The 16,091-nt window shown below is 37.9% G+C and overlaps 1 protein-coding gene across 1 annotated transcript in view; it reads left to right on the top strand.

Annotated features, from left to right (window-relative positions):
* Positions 1 to 16,091, top strand: part of frem3 (Fras1 related extracellular matrix 3) — a 65,657-nt gene that overhangs the window by 25,574 nt on the left and 23,992 nt on the right. Inside the window, exons 3-6 of the mRNA XM_088912071.1 lie at positions 7,131 to 7,277; positions 9,193 to 9,423; positions 10,553 to 10,678; positions 12,419 to 12,670. Of these exons, the coding sequence (XP_088768197.1) occupies positions 7,131 to 7,277; positions 9,193 to 9,423; positions 10,553 to 10,678; positions 12,419 to 12,670 (756 nt within the window). The remainder of the gene's footprint in view (positions 1 to 7,130; positions 7,278 to 9,192; positions 9,424 to 10,552; positions 10,679 to 12,418; positions 12,671 to 16,091) is intronic.

The following is a 16,091-nucleotide window of genomic DNA, read 5'->3' as shown; positions in this document are numbered from 1 at the left end:
TCAAAATACTTAAAGGTATGACACAGGTTTCTTCTAAAACAGCAGTGAAATAAGAAAACCAAAGGTAACAACTAGAAATTACACAACAGTACATTTAAAAGTGACAACAACAGGCACTTCTTTACATAAAAGGTTATTGGACTGTGGAACAGGCTACCTAGATATTGTCAAGACCCTTGCCTTTTTAAGATGCTGCATGACAACCTTGGAATGAATGGCTACTAGCCACAAAACAGGCTTGAGGCCTCTTGATGTACCAGCCTCTTGTTTGTAACTTTTCTTATGATCTTTGTTTCATAAGAATTAACTAATTTATTGATTTTCATTTGATTTCAAATTCATGATCATTTTTTGTTTGCGCATCGTTATGAATTAATATTCATTTATATTAATATTAATTCTCAGAATTGCCAGTTTCTAAATCACTGCAATGGGTTGTTCACAATTTAAGCAAACATACATTACTATGGACATTGTACTGTAAGTAAATGGAGCCACAAAAAGACTAATGAACTTAAAGTCTTTACCTTGATGCTGTGTTTGCATCAACACATTCTAAATTGAAAACAAAAAGGTTTTACTCTAAAATATGTATTGGTACCACTGCTGGTACCCTACTGCTTCAATTCATCATCTGTTGACTCTTTAACAGATGACAAAGATCATATAAATCAACTGTGCTTATTACCTCCTAAATAATTTGGGCTGGCAAAGACAAACATGACAGATGCTTCTTGTATTTTTAGACATAGCTGTTAGGAATATGAGCTCCTTCATGGTTAGATGTTCAGTTAGGCTTACTGCTCTGTGCTTGTAGGGCAGACCTGAATTTAGAGCAAGGAGAAGAAAGTGGGTGACAGCCATAGTAAGATAAGATCACTTTATTAGCCATATACAATTTCCTGCATTAGGAATTCATCTTTTCGCATACCCCAGCTTGCTCTCCAAGACACAGACACACAGAGAGAGAAGCTTGGGGTCAGAGCGCAGGGTCAGCCATTGTACAGGGCCCCTGGAGCAGTTGGGGTTAAGGGTCTTGCTCAGGGGCCCAACGGAGTAGGATTCCTCTGCTGGCCGCGGGAACCTTCCAGCCACAGGCGCAGATCCTTAGCCACAGTGCCACCGCTCCGCCCCTCATAGTGGTAGAAAGCCCACCATCTCTATGCTTATATAGCTAACACTCAATTCAACGTCCACAAAGAAGTGTTGAGGGAAAGGGAGTGAGGGTGGATGGGCTTTTCTATTCATGATTAAAGCTATCAGTTACTCAAGGAAAGCCAAAGTGGGGATTAATGAATTTAATTAATATGTAAACTGAGAAATGAATGCCATAAATGGTGGTTACCTGGAAATAACTATGAGTTATGAGTCAGCTCATAGTTAGATGTAGTTTCCCCAATATTTCCGGCCACCGGCTACTACAAATCGTTCTGGATCATGAATTTGTTGTTGTGGTTGTCACGGCTGAGAGGAAATTAAATGTTCACGATACAGAGGTTCAATGTGTAGAACAAAATACGCACTCAAGATTGGACTTGTAGCTATTACTGTACCTGTTCTCATTTTAGGGTAAAATTGAGAGTGTGTGGATAGAATTCAACTTCATTAAAGTTAACATAAAAGTTAACTTTAAAAACTAAAAAATGAAGAGCAATATAATTGTCATTGGATTTCCATGTGAAAGTTTGTGTTTTCAGCAGGTGATTGAAGGGGCCTATTCAAAGCCAAATTGCCTTGCCTCCTTTGTCACCTTTTTTATGTGTTTATGTTTTTTTTTTCACAGAAGAAATCATTTGTTGCACGCTGTACAAAGTGGTTCACTGCAAGTTTTTATTTTTTCATTTTTTCTGAAAAGGTTCCAGAAAGAGAGACCAAAAAACAATTTCATTAGTATGAGGAGCTGAAATCACAGAGAAAAAAATGTTCCATCTGGATTTTCTCTGAAAGCTTTGAGATGTCTTTTTTCAAATTCAACTTCATTACTTCAGATCGCTTGGTAAATGGGGCCTGTTCAGTTGAACAGGCTGTAGACTCTGCCATTGCGTAATTATGAACTTTACTGAGTTAAAAGTAGACGTTGTACTACAGAACTCAAGCAGACATGCAGAGACTGTGAAAGTAACTTATGCAGTTGAGGAAATGTATTAGAAAATCCATTTCAAATCAGATCTATGGTTATCCAGTTTAGGTAAGTGTAGCTTGACCATGTTATGTCTTAGATATTATTAGGCTGTATGTTTAAATATGGGCCAAAGGAAATATCCCATGACAGTTTTAAGAATATTTACATTCTTTTTATCCACACAGCAGGGTGGTTTTATTTCTGCCTCATATGAACAGAATGAACAGGATGCTGGCTGATAGTGTCCATTGACAGTCCACACTAAACTAGAACTTTTTTCAAAATGTGTGATTGGAAAAGAGTATCAATGTGAGCTACTGTGTAAATGATAGGTAGTTCTTGCAAAACTAAATAAATAACGGAATTATGTTGAATCTTTTTTTGTGCATCACTCCTGAATCAGTAGCTATGATTTCAAAAAAAGTTTCAAAAGGAACAGCTACATTTACGTTAAAAGCACAGGATTCAGATGTAGCTTTTATAGGAAACATCAAAACTACATAACATAAGAGACAATGTTTTTTGATAGATTTGACAGCTGTGATTTTAGCTTTTATATTCTTTATTGCTCAGAAAAAGACAAACTAGTGATCCATTCAGTCAATGAATGTATACGTTCATCTCATTAAATATTATATATGTAAATATTAATTTCCTAAATTTATCTGCCACTAGCAATTACAAATAATTTTGGATCATGCCTTTGTTGTGGAGTCTGTCATGGCTGAGAGGATATTAAATGTTCACTAAACAGAATTTCCATGTGAAGAACAACGCACTCACTTAAGGTCTGATAATGAACAGGTAATTGTCCTCATTTTAGCAATTAATAGGATTAATTCAAAGTGTGTGGATTTAATTCATACTTCTACTCACTTTTTAAACGCATGTTAATATGCAGGTAGTTTCTATTAAGAGAAAGTAAGGCTTCTAGGCATTTACATTTCAGAACACTCTATCTTTTTAGTTTATCACTGACTAAATTTTATTTACTGTTGCTAAAACATGTGTTAATATTCTATTTTCTCACTTTCATTGCAATATATGATATGCAGAATCAAAATGCCATTCGTTGGGTGTTAGCTTTCTGTAAAGACCAATTACTTTATAAAATTTTATAATTTATTTGTCAATTTACAATCCAGAATTTGTTCATATCCTGATTTTGGAAAGTAAATATGGTTACAAAAAATAGCTGCTATTGAAAATGTATACATGTATGCTCTGGGCTTTTTTATCGCCTATACTCTTAAAGCACAGAAGTCCTCAGGCAAATACTAAAAAGATGTGCCAATGGGGAAGAGATATTAAAAAGAGTGTATTTTTGCTTTCTACAGAACGTTTTTCTATCAATGAATTGGTTTTGTTTCTTTGAAATTAACAAATCATGTCATATTTGAATACGTTTTATCAAAAGGATCCTTCTAAACTACATTTTAGAATTTTAGATCAGTTTGCCTGACACTTTTATCTAAAGCAACTTGCTTCTGTACTCTTAAAGAGCATTTTTCCTCATCAATCTGAATGAAGTACACCACTCAAGGACACAGCAGAAATGCCTTTTCCCTGTTATGACCCCTCTTTCTTCAAGTTCTGGAAGACACAGAGTTACACACTTTTCACATCTCCCAGCATTCCTCTTTCCTTCAGGTTCTGTGCTCCTGTGCAGTCAGGAAATCCCAGCACAGCCAGTCCTGGTAGCTACTGGTGCAAAGCCAATCAGTTTGGCCTTTCTCCTGGCAACATTCTCAAAGTCATACTGATTTAGAGGCAAATGCAAGAAAGGTCAGGGTGCACTTGTGCTGTCAAACTGGAATGAAGTCATTTTGCTATAGGAAAAGACCTGAAATGATCTCAATTAGTCTTGTTCTTTAGTGCTGGAATTGACAGTGTCAAGAATATCAGGACATATAATGCTGAAGCAACTGGACAGGCATGTGATAGTACGGTGGCAGACTTGTTCAGAGTAGCTCTAACAGCTGTCTTGTGATTTTATAACACACAAAAATTAGTGATAGTAAATAGGAAAGCTCTGTATCTATGCTCTGACCTTGATCTGTGCTGTTATGCTGACATGGATGAATGAACTGAACCTTTTTAGTCTTGAACAGAAATGACTGTGAGGGGACTTGATAAAAATAACTAAGATCATCAAAGGCATTGACAAAGTCAATGCAATGAAATTCTTCAAAGTGTACAGGGAAACATGAACCAGAGGACACAAGTGGAAACTATCTGAAAGTGCATTTAAAACTGAGAAAGGGCTGTATTTCTTTACCCAAAGGGCAGTGGGAGTATGGAACAAACTACTCAGCAGTGTGGTCGATACCTTGGCTTCCTTCAAGAAATGACTGGATGAGATCCTTGGGTCAATAAGCTACTAACTACCAAATGGGCCAGACTGACTGAATGGCCTCCTTTAATTTGTCACCTTTCTTACTGTGTGTTCTTCTATTCTTATCTCTTATCTCTTTAACTGAATATCACTCCAAAGTGCTCTTTATTGATAAATAATTTAAAACTGATGTCTTAAATTAAATTCAGTTCTGGTTTTAGACATCAAATGCTAAACCAAGAGTTCACTAAACGTGAATGTTGCCTTACTGCAGTATATTTATCTTTTAGAGTTTGATTGATTGGTCCTCTCAGCATTTTGGAAAAATTGCTTGCCTGATTAAAGTTAATCTGCAGATATTTGAGGACATAACTTCCTATCTACCACAATTTATTGCACTACTCAGTGCCATCTTGCAAATTAATATATAGTAGTTTTATCAAATTTAACCTCTTAAGAGCAGCTACTGTTTGGGAACACAAGCTGAAAGTATCCACCTTTTCAGTTATATATGATTAAACAATGTCTGCCTGATAGTTGCCCTTTTTATGATTGCCACATCATGTTATGTTATTTACACCTTATTTATGTGTTCTTTCTTTTCACAGCTTAATTTTATGTACAATAATGATGTCAACCTCTTAACCCAATCATCTTAATAAATGAGAATTTGTTCTCAGTTTTCTTAATTTAATCATTCATTTTAAAAATGAATATTTACAAATAGGTAAAAAAATATAAATCTGTATTTTTCGGAACAATTATATGCAGTATATAGATACTGTTCAGGAATACCCCAGCAGTGGGTTCAGTCTAGTTTTAGCAGAAAAGAACTAGTGGTTTTCTGTCTCATTCCTATTTACAGGGACTCCAGCTAGTATTTGAAAAACTTGGTGAGCAGATTATCACCAGGGCCTCTTGCTGTTCAGTTTCCTGGGGTCCCAGGTGACGCAGCCACATTTCTGGGTCACAGAGTTAATTGAGCCTGCACAGAGCCCTGCCCTCAAGCTGCTGAGGCAGTCTGGGCTTGTGACAGCAGTATGACACCTGTAACTTCTCTGGGCTGTGCTGTCCCAGCCACTGCCTCCATTAGAGCCACCCCTCACACTCTTAATCATCAGGCCTCTCACAACTAACGCTCAGGAATTAAGATCTATTAGTGCTGTACGGTAATGTAGCAGGCTTTTTTTTTAAAGAAAACTCAGACCACCTAACTCTTTCAGCATGTGACTCATTAAGTCTCAGCTCAAGTCTCTTTCCATCTAGTCTGGAACTCATTCTCCGGTTCAGAGGTGAAAAGAGTTACAATTAAAACATCCAGACATGGCCCATGACTGCCTGGGTGGTGCTTAATACAAGGAAATTAAACCTTGTACGGTTTGAATAGTTTGTCTTTGAAAATGCCCAGAAATCAACACCTATATCATCTTGCCTTTTTTTGTTTTGTCTATGTTTTCTTCCTTTATTTAGAGTGTAAGAACTTCAAAACCAAAACTCAAAAAAGAAACAAGAAATTTGTATTTCCAATGGCAAGTAACGTAATTGCTCTTTCAGCTTCACTAAACAATCAATTCTGAAAAGCAAACAAAAGCAAGTCTGTTGATGCTGCGAGAAAAGGTTTGTTGTGTTAAAAATCATTGTGTGAGATCAGATGTGTTCTAAAAAATGTACTGTTTGAGTGGGATAAGAAAATGTGTTATAACAGTTTACTCACTTTAGATATGTGTGGCCTGTTTTTTTGGCCTAGCAGAGTTGTCTGCTGTCTAGGGAGCAGCGCTATATATGAATTTGAACCTGTAGGCAGCTGCGATCAAATCCCAGCAGGGGCAAATTAAAGGGTCAAACATTACATAGAGCACTTTTCTATTTAAGATATGTTTTTAAATTTGCTTTCAGCTCTTAAAAGGACACATGGGATTTGTAACTGATATCCACGTTGTACCAGTTTCTGGGGTTTTTTTAACTGCTTTCTTAAAGTAGTGTTGCATGAAATGTAACCACTTGGACCCCTGCAGAAGAAAAATAAAATCTGTTGGAGTGTAATACAAGGTCACTCCCATCCATGATCACTTATTAAGAGCTGTTTAGTTAAAAATTAAGGAAACCAAGTTGAGGAGAGGCTGCTTAAAGTTGACAGAAACCATACCCAGAAAGTTTGGTATTTTGGAAATTCAGGGCTGCGAGCACAAACATGTTGACCAAAAGTCTAAACAAGTAGCAGATCAATTAAAGTCATCAATCAGACTGGAGATTTAGAGCTCCAGTAGTCAGCATTCCCTCAGGTACAGGACTGGGATCCACTAGTGAAGAGGTTCAACTAAGAAACTGCATCCAAGATGCAATGGATCAAGTAGAGGTTAACGGTAATGCTGAAAAGTAAAAAGAAGAAAAAACAGGGTTTCGGTGGTCGCGCTTTCTTTATTAGTGTGCTGGTGTACACACAGTCCTGTACATACTGTAGTATCGACCTAAATTAAGGCCATATAAAAATGTATCTTCTTCTATATATTTCCATGTTATATTGTTTAATGAATTATAAAATGCATAAAAACTAAATTGAAAAAAAGTGTCTCAATGCGTGAAAACAACCAGTGTGCCCTTTGAAAATTGGTCATCCTCATGTTGTAAAAGATCTCTGGATGTTTTCCCATGAGTTTCTGTTTCACCATACAGGGGGTAACAAGCTGAAGAACCAGCCATTCCGACTCAACTGGGCTTGGATTTCTTTGGAGAGGGAGTTCTACCTGGTGGATGAGGACTCCAAATTTCTGGACATTACCTTGAAACGCAGAGGATACTTAGGAGAGACATCTTTTGTCAGTGAGTGTCCATTAGCATGGATTACACAAAACAGCTTCAGGATCTCCAGTGTTTCCTTTCCTATTTCCTCTTGTTTGTTTTGTATGTTTTCATGGTTTATGGACGTTGCTCCTATCTTTTCAAGTTTATTTCCTTTTTTTTAATGGCACGACCCTGGAATTCAAGTGAAATTAAATGAAATGGTTATTTTTTTGGAATCCTATAAAGATCAGAATCTCTTAAATATACAGGTATACTAAATATACTAAATATGCAAACTACTTGAAGCAGGAGGAAGTTGTGGGATGGTCAGTGCAAGAGTTCTAGTGTTTGTCCCTTGATTTACAGTATTCATTAATAATTATCCCATGTTCCTTCACTTCTCCTCACAATATTAAGGTACCTATAAGAAATATTTCTGGGTAAATGCATAAAAAATCCCCAATGCCATTGATGAAGTATTGTTATAAATATTAGCATTTTAACCCTGGGTAGGAGTGGTGACAAAACGACAATATTTTCTACTTCAGCCCCCTTTTTGTTACTAAAAAAGGACAGCAGATTGTACTACTAATTTAAAAGTAGTCTCAGCTTCTTCCCACAATAAAAAATCCAAAAAGGCAAGATAAGAGTGACTTAAATTGTTTGAATATCAGACTCATGGCGTTGTCTACACTATGCTGGTTTTTCTTCAGGTGTCTGAATAGGAATTTATCCTTAAAGACTTGATTAAGGACAAAGGGACACTCAATCAAACTTTCATCAAGAGTCTTGATCTCTTGTACATATACTGTACAATGCATGCCTTGCATGCCCCACAACAAGGCCTCAGACATTTAAGTAATCTTATCATATCTGCCATTCAGAGAAACTGATTTGTCACAGTTGTGTGTTGCTTGCCTGATGGCTTCTACCAGTTAAAAGTTCATTTGATTCCAGGAGTAGATAATGCAGTTTACAGAGGTCAGCCAAAGCAAAATCAGCACTGACAGTTCATTTTTCAATCACAAAATTCAAGCACATAATTCCCTTTTCTTCAAATTTAGCATTATATGTTTTTTCAGAATTTTAGCAAGGTAGGGCCTAACTCACATTTGGACAGGTGACCGAACAAAAAAAAAATTCTTAATTCTGTCAAAGCATAATATAAAACAATGCACAATTATCAAATTGTTTATTTCAACAGCTTAAAGAATTAATGTGTTAAAGGCTGAAGGCTTTCGTTTTAAGTGAGTCAGTTTACTGCCAGCGGGCAGCCTTGAACACCAACCCAACCACACCTTTCTACTGAAGAGCTGAGCTTCTGCCTGCCATGTGTCCTAGAGAAGAAATTGGTGCTGAAATTATATTGTCCTTGAAATAGATAAATTACAGAACAAAGGTTCTTTATTTTAACCTCGGGGAGGTAAACTGACACACTGGCCTTCAGTACCAAATAATCCTTTATAAAGAAACATGCATTCTGGTTTCTGCTTTGAAATTCTTTAGTCAATTTCAAATAAAAATAAAACATACTTTATATATTAAATTGTTCTTATGTTTCAAATACTATGTACTGCATATATCCTTTCCATTTCGCTCGAAGACCCACTTTGCTGGGTACACAATAAAATTATTATTACTAACACTAACAGCCTGAGATATGATTCCTTCTCATTGCGTTGTAACACTTAGTCTCTTTGTTTTTAGAAAAAAAACCCATTAATGCTCTGATCCTCTTAAGCAAGTTTATTCACTAATATTTATGTTATATAAACTGCTGCTGAAACACCTGGAATTAAAAATAACTACATATTTTTTATGTTTAACATCTCAGTGCAAAGGAAGGATAATTCTGCGTTCAGCACTGAAAAATATCGCTCATCTGTCGGTGACCTTATTCCATTCTAAGTAAAACTGCTTTCAGTGATTATGTTTTTTTTTTTGGTCAAATAAGGTATTGGCACAAAGGATGGCACTGCGGAGAAGGACAAGGATTTCAGGGGGAAAGCCCAGAAGCAGGTGCAGTTTAACCCTGGTCAGAGCTCGGCCACGTGGCGAGTCAAAATCCTCACTGACCAGGAGTATGAGACGTCGGAAACCTTTCAGATTGTCCTGTCCGAACCTGTCATGGCAGTACTGGAGTTCCCCGAAGCCGCCACTGTGGAGATTGTGGATCCTGGCGATGGTACTGCTGTCAACTTTGTCACTAACTGAGATACTATATACTGATCACTGTAGCCTACTTGCAGGATAATGTATGTCACACATCCACATCATTGTACATGTTCTCAGATAAAAGGTTCCTGTAATCACACAGAAACTCCAGATTTGTATATGCATGTCCCAGTGCAAACAGTGATTTCTACAATGCATGGAAGACTTCAAATGGATAATAAAAGTCAGAAAGAGGATTGCAGCCTACATTTTTAACTATTGAATACTTTTTTATTATTGAGCGCATTATACGTGCTTTTGAAAAATCTTGTTCCGGAGCACGTGTGAGCTCTTATCTGCTAAAGACAGATTAAAGACACTAATGTGATGTAAAGGCTTCTTGCTCTGCCATGGCCCTTCAGAGTTTGTATGTCACAGCATGAGCAGGAGCAACAAACTGCTTTCAATAGATAATCTGAGGGATTTTTTTTGCATTATTTGTGTTCAGAATTGCATTCCCATGCTTTTTAGAAGTCCTTCACAACCCATTGAAGGAAGAATGTTAAAATAGGCCTGAATGCTTCTGAATGAAACTGCAATCTCCTGTGCTCTGCCTGTGTTTCTCCAGTACATCTCTGATTAGGCCTTGATGTAGTTTGATATTTTTGTCCTCTTTAGCAGAAAATACAATGCCTGGACCTCAGTTTAGTTAGAGCTAGTTCATTTTGGTCAAGCCTCTAATTCTTGTTTTTCAAACCTTTTTTATGGCTCGAGCAGGTTGAGACTTGTTTTGTGGCAGCAAAAGGATCTGAAAAGCTTTCCTACCTGCCTAGTGTGTCAGTGTTAATCCTGGGGCTCGAGTTCATCAGCTAACTATCAGGATGTGCACAGCATGCTCCTCATTCCTCCACTGTGACCTGTTTTGTCACTACCTGAACGTGAATAAAAACCCATCTCTCAGGTCTCACTCACAAAGATGACTGAATCTATCATCTCACTTCACACTGGTTTGTTTTGGGATGTGCTTATGTTTTTGGCATTATTGCTGGTTTGCTCCATCTGGTCTTAGATGCAAATTACACGTGCAAGAAATATTCCAAATGGCACTTGGCATTTAAAATCTGTTAGATACTACAGTAGCCTTTCTTTATGTTCTACAGAATCCACTGTCTTCATCCCTCAGTCAGAATATAAGATTGAAGAGGACATTGGTGAGCTGTTGATTCCAGTCAGGAGGTCTGGAGATGTCAGTCAAGAGCTGATGGTCATCTGCTCTACACAGCAAGGTGAGACAGCAGCTGACAGATTGTTTGGTCACAGCCAGACTTTGAAAAGCAAAGTACTAAATAAATATTGACACACCAGTGCTGTCTATACTTAACTGAATAGACAAAGAGGAAGAATTGGTCGGCCTGGCCAAATAGCCTGCGGTAGGTCTCATCTTCTTCTATTTGTGTTTTCCAGAACTAAAAACTCCAAAGTAAGCAAGAGTTCAGAGAATGAAGAAAGTCGCAGTTTAAATTTTGTCAGTGCAATGCTGATGGCAGTTAGCAGGAATATGCTGTGCCCTGCAGTTTAAAGAGTACATCCATAAACATTGATTTACATCTGCTATTGCCATTGTATGGTACAGGTGACAGCAACACTATGAGTGGAAAAATTACCTGATATAATATTGAGTGTTTTGAAAGGACTTGTGTGCTTGCTGCTAGATTGTATTCTCTTTCTCCCTGTACCTGGGTCATAACACTGAGTCTAGCTGATTATGTATAGGGAGTCCACATTTAGGGAGTTACAAAATTGAAAAACAGATCACCAGTCCAAATGGAAAAGCAAAAACATGAGGCATATATAAAATCAAACCTCTCTTACTGCTCCTGTGTTGTACTTAATTATAAAACCCCCATTTTAAAATATATTGTCAGCTCACAAAAGCAAAACCAACAGTTTCTGCACATTGCTAGTTTGGTAATACAATTTAAGTATAATACCCTGTTTTAACCCTGGTGAAGCACAGTACCTTTTCTCCAATCAACAAATACAAATTCAGCAAGGAAGGGCAGTCCGATTACACCTGCTTATACTGTAGGTGGGGCCCCTGATTTCCTGGTGCCCAGTTTTGGCAAATTAACTTTTAAGGGATGTCAGCTCTTTACATGAGACACTGAATGTTAGGGATTAATTCTGCCATCAGCAGAGATGTCTTGGGCTGTATTCTGCATTTTGGAAAGATTGTTCAAGTGTTCATTGGGAGATCTCTTGATCGGGTTTGGTGTGCTGCATCAGCAGCTTTGGTCATCGTTTAAACAAATTGTTAATGCATTGTTAGTTAGTATATATCATTAAACAGACGGCTTCATGATAAGCGCACTGTTAACACTGTTGCCTCTAAGCATTAGGGTCCTGACTTCAGTTCTGCCCCAGGGTGCTTTCTGTGGGGAGTTCTCTCTCATATTCATCAGGATTTCTTCCAGGTGCCCACATTTCCTCCCACCTCCTAATGACATAATGGTTATATTTACTGATGTGATGTCTCTGATTTTTCCCTGGATGTGTTTCCTGCTTTACACTCCATGCTTCCAAGATAGGCTCCTGGTTGCTGCAAACATATCAGGAATAAGTGGCTTTCTGGTAACGGACAGGTGTATATTAAGTCATTTGTGCCTTTAAATTTACAAATATAAAATAAAAGTATAATAATTAATAATCCTTATACTGTACTTATACAGCACAACAGTGGTAACAGAACCATACCACTATAACATACCACTGTTACAGCAAACTTAGCAGTGATATGTGAAATTCCCTCCTATTATTCTGGGTTTTTACTGATACCAATGTCATCTAAATACATGGAAAAAAAAGTATTTTTTGTAATTGTGCTGCTACATTTGATATTGACACTTCAACAGATTGTTATCCTTCAGGACCTAAATGGTTGAAAGTAGTTCCTCTTTCCCTGCTGTAAATGTTCTTGTGTACAGTACAGTCTGTAGATTGTAGTCCCTCACTGTGGCTTCCTTCAGGCAGCGCCTTGGGCACCGTTCCCAGCACTGTGCTGTCGTACTCCGACTACATCAGCCGCCCTGAGGACCACACCAGCGTGCTGCGCTTTGACAAGGACGAGCGCGAGAAGCCCTGCCGCGTGATCATCATAGACGACTCTCTGTACGAGGAGGAGGAGGCCTTCAACGTCACCCTCAGTATGCCCATGGGTGGGCAGGTGGGCCTTCAATACCCCAGCACCAGGGTGGTCATTCTGGCAGACAGCGATGACGGTGAGTAAGACACAGCCGCTCAGGTACTGGTGGCTTTTATTTTCCAGTATATGCATTTTCCTAGAAAGACTTGTAGAGAATATTGATAGATGAGCAGCATAGTGTTGCTTCTGTTAGTTGTATTTTGGATCTATTATATATTTGGTATATCTATATACAGGGTTAGTCAAAATGCTGTCGACAACTTTAACAGTTTAGTACAAATTTATTACATGGGTTACTGTGACAAAAAAGCTGTAGAGAAGAAAACAAAACTTTGGTAAAACTTTGGTAAAATAATGCTCAAAATGCTCAGAAAATTAGGGACCTGGGTTAGCCTGCTAGCTTTGTTTTTTTCATTTGTCTTGATCTCATACTATACATCCAAGAGTTCGAGCACTGTTTTCCAGTGCAGGTGACTGGCTAGTCCCGGCCACCTGTGCTATTTTATCTTGTGACCATCTGAGGTTCACAGCTGAGGCTGCTCGAGTTATATCTGGGGCTTCAGGAATGATGGCAGCTGCGAGGTGCCCATTTCTCCTGTGATCCTCCAGGCTTCCGGTGTGACTCGGGTCCTGCACTCCTTGAAAAGCGTTTCGGACTGGAGGTCCGCTGGCAGGCGGCAGGCCGTGTTTCAGCGCTGCTAACACAAAAACAAAAATATCTCACTGGATTCTTTAAGTGTGAACTCTGACCTTCTTAACTCATGTCTTCCTGCTGAGACAACTGAGAAAGAGTCTTCTAGCCAAAGGATGTCGCCTCGACAGGCATACTGTACAGTATGCCATTTTCCATAATACTCTAGCATGTTATGCCACGTATTTTGCCTGTCTTCACCTGTTTTATATTTCTGAAGTTATCATTCACAAAATGACACTTGCATTTAACTGTTTAAGTGTTACATTTATGAAAATTTGCTGAATGCAGAATGCCTTTCTGTAAGCTCAAGTGATTTGCCAAATCATTTGTGATTGGTTTTACAGGAGCTTATCAAATAGAAGTCCATTATTCCTTTGCCCTTCTCAATTTTCATTTCAGGAGGCTCTTTGGATGTGAAGAGCTTGACATTATTATAAGTGCATTTTGTATTTCCTCAATTTAAAAGCCCTCTGGGCACGATTTATTGACTGCTGTTCAGGTTATATGAAGAGTAAAGAGGACAGAATGACTAAGTCTCATTAATTAAGGGTTGTGAACTTTTTTTGTGCCACACTATTGAATGAACAGGCCAAACCTCATTCTCCTTCTAAAATAGGATGAAGGAATGAAAGAGGATTAAGCCTAACCGTTATTCAGGAAGCATTTTATGAAGAGTTTTCAACTTTCAGAATAATGAAACAGATCTACTTAACAGATTAGCTGTTTTACAAATCTCACTGTCCTCCTGAAATACAAGATCCAAAATGCCTAAATACAGCAGGTACTCACATGAACAAATAAAAGCAGAGAGCCTGTATTAAAGTAACAGCTTTACCTTAAAAAGAATTACTACATTTCAGAATAGTTTAAAAATGCACTTTCTCTATCCTTGTTCACAGTGCAATAGTTCACATATGAACCTTCAATGTTGTAAAATGTATAATTTTACAATCCTTAGACCTGTCTCCCTCTTCAGAATGTATTCAAACAAATGAAACAGCATTTGGCTTCATTACAAAATGTTCCTTTTACAAAACAGGTACTTATTATCTTCAAAGGTTTCTACGCCACTAGAAACAGTTGCTTCCTACATCCTAGTTTGACCTTCATTTGCTATAGTTTCTACAGGTATTGGTTTGTGTGTTGATATACTGTACTGTACAGACAGTAAACTGTATAAATTACTAATCCTTAGCATTAATTAAAGGAGACTTAAATTCATGCTATGTTAACTAACCATGTGGTAATTGTTATAGTACATAGTGTAGTGGTAAACATTTGCTGACCTCACTTACATAGGACTTCAGATGGGTCAGTAGAAACAGGATTGGGTCAAATGATTTCTTCTTAGAAAATAGTACTCCTCACTTAGACTCTCCAGCAAAAGTCATTTCTCTAAAGTACTTCCTGTAGCTGTTCCTAAAATATATGCTTTCAGCTGTATTTGTTATGGGGGATTTAACTTTGCACTAGACTCTTTGAAGTTTTGTTTCATGGAATATCTGCCCTGTGATGTTTGCCCTTCATCTCTAGATGAAAAATCCTTAATTGGGATGCTCTTCGAGGTGTGTCTCTTGTAGAATGTGTGGGGTTGAGTGTAGGGGATTTTTCTTCTGGTGCTTATAATTAAGAAAAATGTATTAAAAGAATTATTCTTTTCTGTTGAAACATTTTCCAAATAAGATTGAATTGGAGTGTGTCTCTTCTCTCTATACACAACAGATTTTTTCTCTTAGTGCTTTTTAAAGACTGTCTTTTGGATTTTATTTGGTTTTTTTTATTTTAGAAAGTGGGACAGTGGTTAGCATTGCACTACAATAGGGCACTTGGTTCAGTTCCAGACCTGGGGTGTTATCTGCTTGGAGTTTGTATGTTCTCCTTGTGTTTGCGTGGGTTTCCTCTGGATGCTCCGGTTTTCTTCCACTGTCCAAAGACATGCTGGTAGGTTAATTAACTTTGGGAAAAACTCGGCCAGATATGGATATGTGTGTGTGTCTGTGTCTGACCTGTGGTGGACTGGTGTCTCGTCCAGGGTGTAGCCTACCTTGCCTGTTGCTTGCTGGGATAGGCTCTGGCTCCCCTGCGACCCTAAATTGGATAAAGCTGTTACAAAATGGATGGACGAATGGAGTTTGTCCAACATGCCCTAATGGGCTTCCAGAATGAAAGGCAACCTTTTTGTCTGTTTCTGAAAAGTTGAAGGATTGTATAGAGGAGGAAGAGTGAAGCAGTGTTTTTTATTTGATGTGGTGCCTGAGACAGTTGACAGATTACTTCTTGTTTACTGATAAATACAACATGTAGGTTTTATCTAATTTTCAAAGTGTGTGGTGATCTTAAGCCTATGATTAGAAAGACAGCCTTAAAGAGTGCTTTGAGACCTCTTTGTTTGAAAACCCCAGGCATCCTAATCGAGTTGGAAATTTTTAAGGTAAAACCAAACTTTCAAGGTAGTTGTGCAATAGTCCACAGTCACAGACCCTCTCTTGTGAAAGATCACCTTCGTAAATGTGCATATAGTGCTATTTTTTGCAGTTCTAGTATTTCTATACCACTTGCATTATATCTGTCATACATTGTTCTTTACCATCATCCACTGTGCAGAAGAATACAGTGTCCGTTACAGTGAGCTTACCACAATACATACCACAGAAATCTTTAAAAGGGTCTGTTCTCAATAGTGCCTCTATAAATGACTTTGAATACCTTATGACAGAAAATCAGTTCTGGGACCTCAAGAATACAAAAGACACTCTCTAGTCACTTGCTGTAATCTTGCTATAGCACCATGCAGAAAATAAGA

The sequence above is a fragment of the Atractosteus spatula genome, chromosome 1 (genome assembly GCF_055471065.1).
Source record: "Atractosteus spatula isolate fAtrSpa1 chromosome 1, fAtrSpa1.hap1, whole genome shotgun sequence".
Lineage (NCBI taxonomy): Eukaryota > Metazoa > Chordata > Actinopteri > Semionotiformes > Lepisosteidae > Atractosteus > Atractosteus spatula.
This window is presented reverse-complemented; position numbering and strand designations above follow the sequence as displayed.